Source organism: Theropithecus gelada, chromosome 1 (genome assembly GCF_003255815.1).
Source record: "Theropithecus gelada isolate Dixy chromosome 1, Tgel_1.0, whole genome shotgun sequence".
NCBI classification, from domain to species: domain Eukaryota; kingdom Metazoa; phylum Chordata; class Mammalia; order Primates; family Cercopithecidae; genus Theropithecus; species Theropithecus gelada.
The window spans coordinates 113,678,288-113,694,897 of NC_037668.1; the positions used below are offsets into that span (position 1 = coordinate 113,678,288).

General features: G+C 37.0%; 1 protein-coding gene across 1 annotated transcript in view; it reads right to left on the reverse strand.

Annotated features, from left to right (window-relative positions):
- Positions 1–16,610, reverse strand: part of COL24A1 (collagen type XXIV alpha 1 chain) — a 392,112-nt gene that overhangs the window by 22,871 nt on the left and 352,631 nt on the right. The window contains exons 53-55 of the mRNA XM_025390892.1: positions 14,882–14,917; positions 1,549–1,584; positions 1,415–1,441 (exon numbers count right to left, since the gene is read on the reverse strand). Coding sequence (XP_025246677.1) covers positions 1,415–1,441; positions 1,549–1,584; positions 14,882–14,917 — 99 coding nt within the window. The remainder of the gene's footprint in view (positions 1–1,414; positions 1,442–1,548; positions 1,585–14,881; positions 14,918–16,610) is intronic.

The window sequence follows — 16,610 nt, forward strand, 5'->3', positions numbered from 1 at the left end:
TATCAAAGTTATTATAATTTGGGAAGGCAATTAATGAGGGTACTTGTAATCCATGCATTGTGGGGATCCAGGACGAAGGGAAGAATAAACAAGTGGAAAGTTATTTGAAGACTTGAAGAAAGATTTTTTTTTTTTTTTTTGAGATGGAGTCTTGCTCTGCCAGGCTGGAGTGAGGGGGCACAATCTTGGCTCACTGCAACCTCCGCCTCCCGGGCTCAGGCGATTCTCCTGCCTCATCCTCCTGAGTAGCTGGGATTATAGGCATATGCCACCATGCCTGGGGTTTTGCCATGTTGGCCAGGTTGGTCTCAAACTCCTGACCTCAGATGATACACCCACTTCGGCCTCCCACAGTGCTGGGATTATAGGTGCAAGCCACCATGCCCGGCCGAAAGACATTCTTATTGATGTTCACACAGGGAGAGGTTCCCTCTGCATTAGTCAGAAGACCAGAAAGGGGAAGTGATTTTTTAAAATCACAGATAAATGGGTCTCTTGTTTTCAAGGGGATAGTCTTCCTTGTGGCACTATGCCCCAAGGAAAAGCTGAGGGAAATGAAGAGTGTCTGATCTGCTGAGAGTAGATGACAGGAAACCACCACCGAGAACTAGCAGAGATCTAAATGACATCAGAGCAGCATGTGAAATAAGAAGGCTTAAAAGGCGCAGGACTGACCATTGTTTGGGATGGTGTAGCCAACAGTAGATCCACCCTAGGCAGAAAATATGACCCAAGGACCACTGTATTTGACCAGGAGGCTGGAGGAGCGGGGTGTGGGTGAGGTTGCAGATGGAGACATACCTCTCAAAGGGAGCAGGAAGACAAAAAGACTGCGGAATATGAGAATGGATACAACGCATAAGGAAAATCAAGCTTAGAATATCAGAGGGCACGAGAATAGCAGGAGCAACATAAACATTGCCTCAGAGATAAGGGTAGCAAGTTTTGGGTCATAGTAGTTAGATAATAAGCAAACATAAGAGAAGTCTGATGGCTTCGAGAGTTACCAGAAACTGAGAAAGATTCATGTAAATCAAAGAAGTGGATAACTCTGGCTGGCAAAAAGAGAACATTTAAAAAAGGAGAGCGAAGATGTAGAATTAGGAAGAAATGGAGGTAATTAGTTTTTCAAGTGCTTATTATGTATTATACAATGTGTTGCGTGCTTTACTTCTTACTCAATACTTGAAACCACCCAAGAAAGCAGGAGATACCATCTCCATTTTATAAATAAGAAGTCTGAGGCTTGGATTTCATGTTTGTGTAGCTGGGCCAGCCCTGTATCAGGTTAGCAAAAAAGAACAGAGGTATGCAAAAGGGACACCTTCTAATGGGGAGTTAACAGAAGAAGATTTAAAAAGTTAATATGACATACTAAGATAAAACAAAATAAAATCAAACCAAGCAAACTTACTCTTGGGCCTGGTGCTCCAGGTGGACCCTAGAACACAGCAAATTAAAAAAATATACATTTATTTAGTAGACATCTCAAACCAGGCAAGCATATAAGCATCAATAGTAAACAGACATAAATGAAAACCAACTCACTGGAGGCCCTGGTTGACCTCTCGGTCCTTGAGGACCCTGGAAGAAATGGAGACAAACACAAGAGGTATATGTTATACTTTTGGTTGGGTATAAGCAAGAGAACTAATATTCAACCTCTGTCATCACCTTTCGTGCCAGGCAAGTCATACAATTTAAATTGTTTTAGTATTCTAAAGTTATATGCTCCGGTACTTAGCTATCATCCATATTCATAAACAAGCTGGATATTTATTTTCCTGTTTATCGATATTGATATTATTAGAAACTGAATTTACTCATTTTACTAAACTACTATAAATGTAACATTTTAAAATGTTAGTATTGTCTAAAGATGTTTTTCCTGTTATTTCTAACTGCCACCTACCTAATCATCAAATATAGAAACTTCAGTGTTCTTAGACACCTTAATTTCCTTCATCTACCTATAAACTGGTTGCCAACTCCAAAATAATACCTCTCCATTTTTATTGACAATTAAATGAATGAAGGATGTTAAAATTAATTAGTATTAATGTGGAAATCAGAAAAGTTAAAAGGTATATAGCAAAATGTCAAAAGCTATGTTGACATTTTTCAAAATGAAGCAATAGTAATTACTGTTAAAAATGCTCAAAGGCCCTGTATGTCTGTTCAAAAGTAACCTAGATGTTCAGCTAAATGTTAAGACTACATTGAATCGACTCCAATTATGGTTAAAAGATGGCAAAGCAACACTTATCTTCAACTGAGTTTTGGATAATGTCGACACCATGCTTGACTTAGTTTTAAGTATCTTGTATTGCCAAAGCTGTTAATCCTAAATATACTGTGATAGCTAGAACAAACAATACATAGCAGCTTGAAAAGAGTAGAGTACTCCAACACTGTGCCTGCTAGACATGTCTTAGTTTATCTGATTTATGATTACAATTTTAAGCAGAGAATGTACAAAACTTGTACATAATTAAATGAATGAATGATGTTAAAATTAGTACTAGTTAATTTTAATACTAGTTAATACTAGTTAATTTTCACATCATCCATTCATTTAATTATCAACCAATGCATGTACTTCAGAAGCTGCATGGTAGGTGACAGAAATGTCACATTGGAGATAGCCTTTTAACTATACAGAAGCTCAAAATGAAATTGGTTATGTACGCTTCTCCATTTTGGATCAACAATGTAAAAATAATAAACAGTTGTGATAGTCCATTCCACTTAGCAAAATTTTTGAAATTTGGAAAATATCACTGATGGTTCAGTACAAAATATGTATCTTATCTTTGACTTCAAAAGAGGAATTTATCATAGAAAAATAAGAAACAATTTCTACTGTTGACTTTATAAAGTTCATTCCAGCTTGTTATCCAGAACAAGTCAGACCACCACAAATATGATCAAACAAAATACTTCAAACCCACCCCAAGATAGGGCAGGCAACCCCAATGTAACCACATAGAATAGGGAAAGTAGCCAAGTTAAAAAAATATGATCCCAACAAGATAACATTTTATTAGTTCTTTTTTATTACTCTAGCTAATACACCATTAAGGTGAAGTGATTCACTATCTCTCTCTTTTATGTAAAGCAGTTTATAGGCCGGGCATGGTGGCTCACACCTGTAATTCTAGCACTTTGGGAGGTCAAGGCCAGAGGACTGCCTGAGCTCGAATTTGAGACCAGCCTGGGCAACATAGTGAAACTCCCTCTCTACTAAAGTCCAAAAAAATTAGCCAGGTATGGTGGTGCGCTCCTGTAGTACCAGCTACTTGGTAGGCTGAGGCACGAGAATTGCTTGAACCTGGAAGGCAGAGGTTGCAGTGAACCGAGATCACGCCATTGCACTTCAGCCTGGGTGACAGAGTGAGACTGTCTCCAAAAAATAAAATTAAATAAGTAAAGTAGTTTATAACAATATTATGATTGTCTCTGTTAATTTTCTTTCACTTTTTTTTTTTTTTTTTTTTGAGATGGAGTCTTGCTCTGTCGCCCAGGCTGGAGTGCCGTGGTGTGATCTCGGCTCACTGCAATCTCCACCTCCCAGGTTCAAGTGATTCTCCTGCCTCAGCCTTCTGAGTAGCTGGGACTACAGGCGTGCTCCACCACTCCTGGCTATTTTTTTTTTTTTTTGTATTTTTAGTAGACACAGGGTTTCACCATGTTGGGCAGGCAACTCCTGGCCTCAAGTGATCCACCTGCCTTGGCCTCCCAAAGTGCTGGGATTACAGGCATGAGCCATTGTGCCTGGCCATCTAGGTTAATTTCTAAAGGGGAACCAAATTACTCTGAATGCTTATGGTGGTTATTTGGCTATAGTGAAAACACTGCCTATGAAAATAGATTCTCTTTCCACTTTATTCCAGAATTTACATACAATCCTCCAAAAGTAACGTATTTTATCAGCATACTTTAAAAATACGTGTAAGTGCGTACTCTTAAACTTGAGTATGTTAGTCTTTTCTTTTATGTAAATTTCTTTTATTTCATTTCCTTATGTCATCTCCCTTATGTAAATGCAATCTTGATTTAGCTTCATGATCCTTATTTTAGGCTGGCTCAGTTGCAGAGAGCTTCCTTTTCTCATTTATAAACTGAGGAGCTTCCATTGTAGGATGTTTAGCAGCATCCCTAGCTTCTACCCACTAGATGCCACTAACATCTCATTCTTTTTCCCCAATTGTTCAACCAAAAATTTCTCCAGACATTGCCAAATGTCTCCTAGGGCAGTAGGGGGACAAATGGCTGCTGGTTGAGATTCATTGGTTTGAAAGGAGAGTTTAGTAATATTAAATAAGATTAACTAGATAGCAATGTAATTAGAACAGAATGAGTGAGCATCACAAGTCATACGGCGTGACTGCAAACAAGAACATAAACTCTTCAAGCTGTCATGTGGGTGATAGCTGGGCTACTCTAGGTGGAGGATACACACACACACACACACACACACACACACACACACACACACACCCCATATTCCTTACCAAGTTGCTTCTAACCCTCTTTTTCTAAGAGGCACTGTAATTTATAGAAAAACACAATCACATAGGAATAGGAACTGGGAGACCTGGGCTCTGGTTTTTGTCTTTGTAACTTAATTTGCTATATGGTCTTAAGTGAACTGCTGCACATTTGGATCTCAGATATCTAAATTGTAATATAATAGGTCTAGTGAAGATAATCTCCAAGGTTCACTTTAAAATTATGATTTTCAAGAGTTTTGTCAAATTTCTTCCTGACATGTGTTTTTTTAAATTTTTAAATTTTCTTTAAAGATGGGAGTCTTGCTATGCTACCCAAGCTGGCTTTGAATGCCTGGGCTCAAGCAATTCTCCTGCCTTAGCATCCCTGAGTAGCTGGGACCACAGGCATGTGCTTCTGCACCTGACCTACCTCATGTTTTATATCTGGATAAAGAAGGTGTACATATGCATACAGATTGGGAATTTAAAATTTAAAGTCTGTACAAATGTAATAGTAAGTGTTCTTGAATTTAATAAGTTTGATAATTTTTTAAGGAATGATTTATACTATTTATGAATTTCAAAAATAAATACATACATATATATGCTTTAAAAGCTTATGGTGTTAATATTTAGGACCTATTTCCCATATCCTAGTTTTTCCTTCTAATGCAGAAACCATCCTCCTCACTTTCAAATTGGAGGCAAATAAGACAATGCTAATCAAGAACTGTGGAGACACATTAACTTAGAGATAATATTAGAGAAAATGTCAATGGGATGTTTCAATATTTTATGATTTCATTAAATAGTATGCTATAAATATGAAGCAGCTAATCTAAAAATTCATGCTGAGATTGTTCTCTGCTTTTTTTTTTATTTCTATAGCTTTAAGTTATGTGATTCAAGTTGTGACATTCTGTGAAAATTATTTTCAGGCCAGGTATAGTGACTCATGCCTGTAATTCCAGGGCTTTGGGAGGCAAAGACCTGAAGGATCACTTGAGGCCAGGGTTCGAGGTCAGCCTGGGCAACACTGGGAGACACTGTATCCACAAAAATAATAATAGTAATAATCATTAAATAAATAAATTAGCCAAGTGCAATGACATGCACCTGTAGTCCTATCAGCTATTTGAGAGGCTGAGGTGGAAGGACTGCTTGAGCCCAGGAGTTCGAGGCTCCAGTGAGCTATGGCTGCACCACTGCATGTCAGCCTGGGTGACAGAGCAAGTCTGTCAAGAAAGAAAAAAAAATCATTTGCCGATATCTGACACTAGGATACCATTTCTGCTATAAGTTAAAATTTTACTTAGAATTTTACTTAAGTTAAATTTTTACTAACTATATCTCATTATTTCCAGCTGTCCTCTTTGCATTACTTACTCTAAAATTTACTCAATTGTGTTTTAAGTGTTTGAGGTCTTATAGAAAGTAGGAAATTTTGTAAACTTTCAGGATTAATTTGCCAGTAACACAACAGTTTTGAAGTAGAGAAAGAGTAGATAATTCTACATGTTATCTGCTAGTTTTCCTTAAGATACCATATGAACAGGGCTGGGTGTGGTGGTTCATGCCTGTAATCCCAGCACTTTGGGAGGCTGAGGTGGGCAGATCATCTGAGGCCAGGAGTTCAAGACTGGCCTGGGCAACATGGTGAAATCCCGTTTCTACAAAAAACAGAAAAAAAATTAGCCGAGTGTGGTGCTGAACGCCTGTAATCCCAGCTACTTGGGAGGCTGAGACAGGGGAATCACTTGAACCAGAAGATGGAGGTTGCAGTGAGCTGAGATCATGCCACTGCACTCCAGCCTGGGCAACAGAACAAGACCCTGTCTCAAAAAAAAAAAAAAAAAAAAAAAAAAAAAAAAAAAAAAAAAAGAAAATATATACGAATCTAGGGACTCATTTAAAAAACAGTCCATAGGCAGGCAGACAGGCAGCGAGTATAGAACAGAAAGAAAAATAACTCTTTCATAAATGGCCATACAGAATCAGCTCTCTCAATGGTGGAAAGGACCTACTTGGGATCAGTACTAGAGTTTACAATGTTAAATTACAGAAGATGTGAAGCTTCCTAATCAAGAAACCCAAATTATAATAAAGGGGTTACTTTTCATGTGTTGTATAATGAGCTGTAAACATCTTTGTATTTTTTTAAAGTCACTGAATCATGCTTTGGTCATTTTTTGGTTATTTTTAGGTATAAAACTTGGTAAGGAGAGCACAGTTTAATAAATTCATAGTTAAATAAATTTTCCTGCATGGAAAATTTTAAAATAAGATTGAGGCCGGGCATGGTGGCTCATGCCTGTAATCCCAGCACTTTGGGAGGCTGAGTGGGGTAGATCACAAGGTCAGGAGATCAAGACCATCCTACCTAACATGGTGAAACCCCGTCTCTACTAAAAATACAAAAAATTAACTGGGTGTAGTGGCAGGCACCTGTAGTCCCAGCTACTCGGAAGGCTGAGGCAGGAGAATTGCTTGAACCCGGGAGGTGGAGCTTGCAGTGAGCCAAGATTGTGCCACTGCACTCCAGCCTGGGTGACAGAGTGAGACTCCATCTCAATAATAATAATAATAATATTGATAAACCAATTTGATAGACTGTTGTGATTCTGATATTTGTGCAAAGGCTTAAGTCTCTTATTTGTCTCAATACAATAGGTCTTACCTAATAAAATCCATTCCAAAAATGCACCATTTACTAGTATTATCTGAGAATGACCTCTGTGAGTGTATTACTTTCTGAAAGACAGTAACCAATTAGGTGTCTTTAGCCAGTCAATTATTTAAACTGTCTCCTTAAAGGAAACAAACTGGTAGAATGCACTGAAAAATTCCCAGTGAAAGTGTAAGAAATGTTACCAAGCTTTTCCATAAAACAAAGGAGAAAAGTTTAACAGCACATTTTATGGATTATGAGAATTGCAGAATGATCTCCAGGAATTAAAAGATTACCTTTATAAAGCTCCTTAAATTATAATGGAATCAAAGGAAAAGAGGTGATTAAAAAGGTATTTAGTATCAGTTACTCAACAATAAAACAGAAAAAACTCATAATTCTAATGTGCCAGTGAATCTTTTTTTATTTTTAAATTATTATTATTATTATTTTTTGCAGCAAATTTAGTTGGCTACTCTAAATGCCACTGTGCCTATTTCCCATCTCCCTTGGGTACTGGAAGTTTGCATATTATTTGTGAAGAGAACCATGATAACCCACAGACTAAAAACCCTATAAAGCATATTAATTCAGGAAATTCTACTTTACCAGGCTAGAATTGGAAATAGAGTTTCACTTTTTAATTTTAGGGCATATTATTCATTTATCAACTATTACCTATTACATGGCAAGTTCTGTGCTAGACACTGATAACCTGTGTACTACACAAAGTTCCCTACTCTCATGAAGTTTACATTCTAGTGGAGGGGACAGGAAACAATTGCAATGAGTGCTATTATGAAGAAAACAAGATGCTGTGAAAGAGAATGACCAGAAATGATGAGACAGAATGATCTGAGAAGACTTCTTTAAAATGGCATTCGAGCAAAGACCTGAATATTGAGATAAAATTAGTCGTTTGAAGAGTATATGAAATAATTTCCTAGGTAAAAGAAAGGCATATTCCTAAGAATAGAAAGGAGGTCAGTGTAGGTGGCAGGTGGAAAATGGTACATCAGGACACTGGAGAGGCAAACAGGGGCCAGTTCATGTAGGGCCTTGTAAATCAAGGCAAGGAAGCTTAGATTTTATTCTAAGTGCAAGAAAAAGTCATAGGGAGGTTTTAAAGAGGAGAATGATATAATTTGATTTATTCTGTAATAATATCACTCTGTTTGCTATGTAGAGAATAGATTGTAGTGGGGGAAAAGTGGAAGAAATAAGAAACCAGGAGTCCAGGTGGGATATCATGATCACTTGGACAAGGGTGCCAGTGAAGAATGAGAGATGGATTCAGAGTAGGATTTACAGATGATGGGAATTAATCTCTAAAGAACTCTTTATGTTCTACAGCTTTGTTAGTTCTTTTGTGGGGGGGCTTATTTATTTTTCTTTTATGTAGAATCACACATATTCAGATCTGGAAAGAACTTTATAGATATCTCTTCTAATTCCCTACTCAGCACAGGAATACCAGTCCAATAACTCGGGGAGATGGTCAGTAGGCTTTGGTGAAAGGTAGTTACTACCTCTACCTTGCAAAATGATCTTTTTGTGTACTATTTCATTATTATATTAGATAGCTCATTATTACATTGAGCTGAAATTAGCCTCAGTATTCTATTAACTTTGTCACTAAGTATTTATTGTGTTAATTATGTGTCCGGTGCTATAACAGACTGGGGACTAGGTGGTAACAACGATGGTAGGTAGGTACTAGGTGGTATCTAATATATCTCATGCCTTCATGGAGCTCACTTTCTCTCAGGGAGCTGAGCACAGAAACCATAAGTACAATTCAATAAACAAGTCATTTAAATTGTATCCTCTAGAGTTACTCATATTGTATCTATCCTCTCTTTTATAAGATAACCTTTCAAATATTTGAAGACAACTATCATGTGCCAACACCTCAATTTTATCTAATTCATTTACCAATAATTCATTAAATATTTATTGAATGCCAACTATAAGAGAGGCACTGCTAGATGTGAGGGACACAGCATTAAAACAAACAAAAATCAACAGATAAAATGTCTGTGCCTTTAAGGCTACATTCTAGCGAGGAAAAATACAATAAACAAACAAACAAACAAAACAAAATAAATCTGTAAGATGTCAGGTGGTAGAGACACGGGTAGAAGGAATATAAGGCACTCAGGAAGGTGGGGGCACTGCTATTCACACAGGCTAGTCAGGAACCTCTCTGGTAAGAGGACATTTAAGTACAAAACTGAAGAACACATGCCAGGCATTGTACTAGGTCCTGAGTGCTAGATATCATGTCCAGGGGTGGGAGTAGCGTGGGATTAAAGCATTAGCGTGCCTGCTCCAAGAAATGTTCATTAAATCAAAATGTCAAGATCAGCAGGAACTCTCTACCATACATAAAGGGTATGGTAGAGAAATAAGAGGTGCAAAAGCCAGAAAGTGAGACAAGAGACGAAAGAACAAGGAGAGGGATGTAATCAGGCTGCAGAATCTGGTAGAGGTTAACCATCCCAGATATTTCAATGGGTCCTACCAGGACATGGGTTCCCCCAGATCCTTCCCCTTCTCTGAATGTGCTTTAATGTTGTCCATGTTTTCTTTGGGGATAGCATGACTGGTATCACTACCTGCTTTATTCTGCATGCCGTATTTCTACCATTACAACCTAAAATGGCAGTCCTAATCTATTGCATTTGTAATCCATCAGAGCCACTCAATTTTTTTTTTTCATGTGAAATGCTTGTGACATTGCCATAGGTACTTCAGGCTTCCTAATCCTGATGGAGACTATGTCCCAGCCACAGTACTTGGAGAGGATACTGGGGAGGCATGCAGAGCCACACTGATATGGAACATGGGCTAATTCCAAGTCTCTCTGTTTTCCTTTCCCTCCTTCACTCTTCCTTGGAAATATAGCTTCACTGTGTGCATATGCTCTTGCTTCCTGTTACAATAAATCTGCTGAGAAAAGGTGAGGATCACATTTCCACAAATTGAACACATCGATTTAAATATCCTTTTGTAATTCTTAGGCTATCTGAGATTACATAATTTCTCTTTTTTAGCTAATTAATATAACTGCAACTTAATTATTCTGAGTCTCAAGTGTACCCTACGATGAGAAGAAAAAATCTCAGCTGTCACTATGTAATCTCATTACCTTGTAATCAAGACTTTACCGCTATATTTAAATTTATTCTTATGGGCCTTACGTACTTAGTTTCAATCTCCCTCATTTTATTTCATGTCTGTCCTCTGTTTATGGTTGCTGCTTTAATAAGTTCGGCATGGATCACATACTCAATGAGTAGATTTTAGCTTCTCTTGCAACAACAAAAATAAAAAAATAGGTAATCATGTGAGATGAATATGTTAATTTGCTTCAAAAAATTACTTATAGTCAAATTACTTGCTTATAAATAACCTTTTTACTATCTATATGTATCCTATAACATCGTGTTAAATCTATACAATAAAAAACTTATTAAAAAATAAGCTCAGCATGATCTCTGCTGGAGAAGTGGCCCCTTTACAATACATCTTCTTTAGTTTGGAAGAATTGGCATCCTAGAAATGAGGGAAGTAGTGCCAGTATAAGCTACTTTGGTCACAAAAGTGCTGTGTACCTTTTGCCCATCCTCTCATCATTGTCTCTAACTGGCTGATATGCAACTAATGATTTGCCTCTGCATTGCAGACTTCTTTAGTGCTGACTGGACATAGCGGGTATATACCTAAAGCGACTTGGCAGTCCCTTTGTTCTCTCACTAGTGAAGAAAACCCATACCCCATCTGCTGACGCCTGGCAAGGCAAATAATCCATTTCACACAGTGATCAGGGAAGAAGTGATTGGCGGGTTCTTAAACATGTTTAGAGTTTATCAGATTTCACTGCAATCTACCACATAGGTTTATTTTTATTTTTATTTATTATACTTTAAGTTCTGGGTTACATGTGCAGAACTTGCCGTTTTGTTACACAGGTATATACGTGCCATGGTGGTTTGCTGCACCCATCAACCCATCACCTACATTAGGTATTTCTCCTAATGTTATCCTTCCTCTAGCCCCCGACCCCCAACAGGCCCCGGTGTGTGATGTTCCCCTCCCTGTGTCCATGTGTTCTCATTGTTCAACTCCCACTTATGAGTGAGAATATGTGGTGTTCGGTTTTCTGATCTTGTGATAGTCTGCTGAGAATGATGGTTTCTAGCTTCATCCATGTCCCTGCAAAGGACATGAACTCATCCTTTCTTATGGCTGCATAGTATTCCATGGTGTATATGAGCCATGTTTTCTTAATCCAGTCTATCACTGATGGACATTTGGGTTGGTTCCAAGTCTTTGCTATTGTGAATAGTGCTGCAATAAACATATGTGTGCATGTGTCTTTATCGTAGAATTATTTATAATTCTTTGGGTATATGCCCAGTAATGGGATTGCTGGGTCAAATGGTATTTCTAGTTCTACATTCTTGAGGAATTGCCACACTGTCTTCCACAATGGTTGAACTAATTTACACTCTCACCAACAGTGTAAAAGCATTCCTATTTTTCCACAACATCTCCAGCATCTGTTGTTTCCTGACTTTTTAATGATCGCCATTCTAACTGGTGTGAGATGGTATCGCACTGTGGTTTTGATTTGCACTGTGGTTTTGATTTGCATTTCTCTAATGACCAGTGATGATGAGCATTTTTTCATATGTCTGTTGGCTGCATAAATGTCTTCTTTTGAGAAGTGTCCGTTCATATCCTTTGCCCATTTTTTGATGGCGTTGTTTGCTTTTTTCTTATAAATTTGTTTAAGTTCTTTGTAGATTCTGGATATTAGCCCTTTGTCAGATGGATAGATTGCAAAAATTTTCTCCCATTCTGTAGGTTGCCTGTTGACTCTGATGATAGTTTCTTTTGCTGTGCAGAAGCTCTTTAGTTTAATTAGATCCCATTTGTCAATTTTGTCTTTTGTTGTCATTGCTTTTGGTGTTTTAGACATGAAGTCTCCGACCATGCCTATGTCCTGAATGGTATTGCCCAGGTTTTCTTCTAGGATTTTTATGGTCCTAGGTCTTACATTTAAGTCTTTGATCCATCTTGAGTGGATTTTTGTATAAGGTGTAAGGAAGGGGTCCAGTTTCAGTTTTCTGCAAATGGCAAGCCAGTTTTCCCAACATCATTTATTAAATAGGGAATCTTTTCCCCATTGCTTGTGTGTGTCAGGTTTGTCAGAGATCAGATGGTTGTAGATGTGTGGTGTTATTTCTGAGGTCTCTGTTCTGTTCCATTGGTCTATATATCTGTTTTGGTACTAGTACCATGCTGTTTTGGTTACTATACTCTTGTAGTAAAGTTTGAAGTCAGGTAGCGTGATGCCTCCAGCTTTATTCTTCTTGCCCAGGATTGTCTTGGCTATGTGGGCTCTTTTTTTGGTTTCATATGAAGTTTAAAGTAGTTTTTTCCAATTCTGTGAAGAAAGTCAGTGGTAGCTTGATGGGGATAGCAATGAATCTATAAATTACTTTGGGCAGTACGGCCATTTTGATGAAATTGATTCTTCCTATTCATGAACATGGAATGTTTTTCCATTTATTTGTGTCCTCTCTTATTTCCTTGAGTAGTGGTTTGTAGTTCTCCTTGAAGAGGTCCTTCACATCCCTTGTAAGTTGGATTCCTAGGTATTTTATTCTCTTAGTAGTAATTGTGAATGGGAGTTCACTCATGATTTGGTTCTGTGTTTGTCTGTTTTTGGTGTATAGGAATGCTTGTGATTTTTGCACATTGATTTTGTATCCTGAGATTTTGCTGAAGTTGCTTATCAGTTTAAGGAGATTTTGGGCTGAGACGATGGGGTGTTCTAAATATATAATCATGTCATCTGCTAACAGAGACAATTTGACTTCTTCTCTTCCTATGTGAATACCCTTTATTTCTTTCTCTTGCCTGATTTCCCTGGCCAGAACTTCCAATACCATGTTGACTAGGAGTGGTCCTTGTCTTGTGCCGGTTTTCACAGGGAATGCTTCCAGTTTTTGCCCATTCAGTATGATATTGGCTGTGGGTTTGTCATAAATAGTTCTTATTATGTTGAGATACATTCCATTGATATCTAGTTTATTGAGAGTTTTTGGTGTGAAAGGCTGTTGAATTTTGTTAAAGGCATTTTCTGCATCTATTGAGATAATCGTGTGGTTTTTGTCATTGTTTCTGTTTATGTGACGGATTATGTTTATTGATTTGCATATGTTGAATGAGCCTTTCATCCCAGGGATGAAGCCGACTTGATCGTGGTGGATAAGCTTTTGGATGTGCTGCTGGATTCGGTTTGCCAGTATTTTATTGAGGATTTGCACATCGATGTTCATCAGGGATATTGGCCTAAAATTCTCTTTCTTTGGTGTGTCTCTACTAGGCTTTGGTATCAGGATGATGCTGTCCTCATAAAATGACTTAGGGAGGATTCCTTCATTTTCTCTTGCTGAGAATAGTTTCAGAAGAAATGGTACCAGCTCCTCTTTGTACCTCTGGTAAAATTTGTCTGTGAATCTCTCTGGTCCTGGACTTTTTGGGGTTGGTAGGCTATTAATTATTGCCTCAATTTCAGAGCTTGTTATTGGTCTATTCAGAGATTCAACTTCTTCCTGGTTTAGTCTTGGGAGGTGTATGTGTGTCCAGGAATTTATCCATTTCTTTTAGATTTTCTAGTTTATCTGTATAGAGGTGTTTATAGTATTCTCTGATAGTAATTTATATTTCTGTGGGATCAGTGATGATATCCCCTTTATCATTTTTTTATTGCATCTATTTGATTCTTCAATCTTTTCTTCTTTATTAGTCTTGCTAGTGGTCTATCAATTTTGTTGATCTTTTCAAAATACCAGCTCCTGGATTCATTGATTTCTTGAAAGGTTTTTTGTGTCTCTATTTCTTTCAGTTCTGCTCTGATCTTAGTTATTTCTTGCCTTCTGTTAGTTTTTGAATTTGTTTGCTCTTGCTTCTCTAATTGTTTTAATCGTGATGTTAGGGTGTCGATTTTAGATCTTTCCTGCTTTCTCTTGTGGGCATTTAGTGCTATATTTCCCTCTACACACTGCTTTAAATGTGTCCCAGAGATTCTGGTCCATTGTGTCTTTTTTCTCATTGGTTTCAAAGATCTTTATTTCTGCCTTCATTCTGTTACTTACCCAGTAGTCAGTCAGGAGCAGGTTGTTCAGTTTCCATGTAGTTGTGCAGTTTTGAGTGAGATTCTTAAGCCTGAGTTCTAATTTGATTGCAGTGTGGTCTGACAGACAGTTTGTTGGGTGTGATTTCTGTTCTTTTACATTTGCTGAGGAGTGCTTTACTTCCAATTATGTGGTCAATTTTAGAGTAAGTGTGATGTGGTGCTAAGAAGAATATATATTCTGTTGATTTAGGGTGGAGAGTTCTGCAGATGTCTATTAGGTCCTCTTGGTCCAGAGCTGAGTTTAAGTCCTGGATATCCTTGTTAATTTTCTGTCTCATTGATCTGTCTAATATTGACAGCGGGGTGTTAAAGTCTCCCACTATTTTTGTGTGAGTCTAAGTCTCTTTTACCACATAATTTAAATCTACTTCCTGACAACTGCAATTTTATTTTTATTCTACAAGTATCAGAGATATAATAATGAATAACTGTAAAAGGGTCCTTGCTTTCATGGAGCTTAAAGTCTAGTGTCAGGGTTACTAAAGTCACAAATGTAGTTAAACTTACAGTTTCACCTCTAAAGCCCTTTTCACCTCTGGGTCCCTAAAAGAAAAAAATAAAAGATGTTAGTTCAGTGTTATTGATAGTTATGTATTAAATGTAGCTGAGGTCATTATATGTAGAAACACGACAATTTATATTTTTTCTTTTTCTATGTAGTAAGACCTGTTTTGTTAAATTGTATAAGTTCTAGTTTTATTTTCCTAAATAAAGCAAAGCAAACAAAAAACCCCTAGTGATTTATCATGTTGTCTGCTTTGCTGTTCCTAGTTCTAACCTTAAGGTGAGACTGAGATAACTACTTATTCATTCAATTAAGTCAAAACAGCTTGTCTGACAATCATATACAAAACAATTTAAAAAGGACATTCTAAATTCAGGTTAAATTCTTCTAATATTTGTTTTCCTTAACTTTTGAAAACCCTGTTTCTGGGATGGTTTCCCTTCTCTTTCTTGCAAATTTTGATACGTTGTATATGTTTCCATGCAGTTCAAAATAATTTCTAATTTTCTTGGAGACTTCCTCTTTGATCCATGAATTATTTAGAAGTGTGTGATTTAATTTTCAAGTGTTTGGAGATTTTCCTATTATCTTTCTGTTATTGATTTCTAGTTTAATTCCACTGGCAAGAGAATATACCTTCTATGACCTCAGTTCTTTTACATTTAGTAAAATTTGTTTTATGCCCCATAACATCTTCTGTGTTGGTGAATGTTCCATATACACTTGAAACAAATGTAGTTTGCTGTTGCTGGGTGGACCTACTGCTTTTAAAATGCGTTAATATTTTCCTGTTCATCCTTTTGAAAATTTTATATATATGTAAAAAATGAGATAATACTATTCATCTTTTTTGTAACCTGAATTTATACCTTCATAAATATAATATGAATGCTCTTCCATGTCAATCTACATTCTTTTAGATAATTAAAATACTTGTCTAGTATTTAACATACTATGATAATATTTTAAATTTGCTATTATTAGACTTTTTGCTAATTTTTGTCATTGTTAGCAGTGTTGTGAGAGATACCCTTATAGAATAAAATTTTTGTTAAAGACTGTCCTCCAGAAAGTTAGTTTGAAATTACATACACACCTGAAAAATGGAAGTGTATATTTCTTCTGATCTATGTCATGTTCTTTGTTAATTTGCAAGCTAAGAATACTATCTTCTCATTTATTCACCATTTATATGACTTCTGTGTTTCTCATCTTGTCTCAATTCATTTTAAACTAGGTATTAACTTAAAATAACTTACTTATTATTTATTTATTTATTTATTTATTTATTTATTTATTTATTTTTGAGATGGAGTCTCACTCTGTCACTGGACTGGAGTGCAGTGGCATGATCTCGGCTCACTATAACCTCCACCTCCTGAGTTCAAGCGATTCTCCTGCCCCAGCCTCCTGAGTAGCTGGGACTATAGGAGCACGCCACTACACCCAGATAATTTTTGTATTTTCAGTAAAGATGGGGTTTCACCATGTTGGCCAGGATTATCTCAATCTCCTGACCTTGTGATCCACCCGCCTCAGCCTCCCAAAGCACTGAGATTACAGGAGTGAGCCACTGCGCCCGGACCCTGATTTTTAAGATATCTACACAGCACTTAAAAAATACATATACACCATTTTCCACTCCCTACTCAGTATTAAAAACCTGGTATGTATCTTTTCATACCTTTTTCTAATCAAATATTGACAAATACATTTATATATGTATGGGAA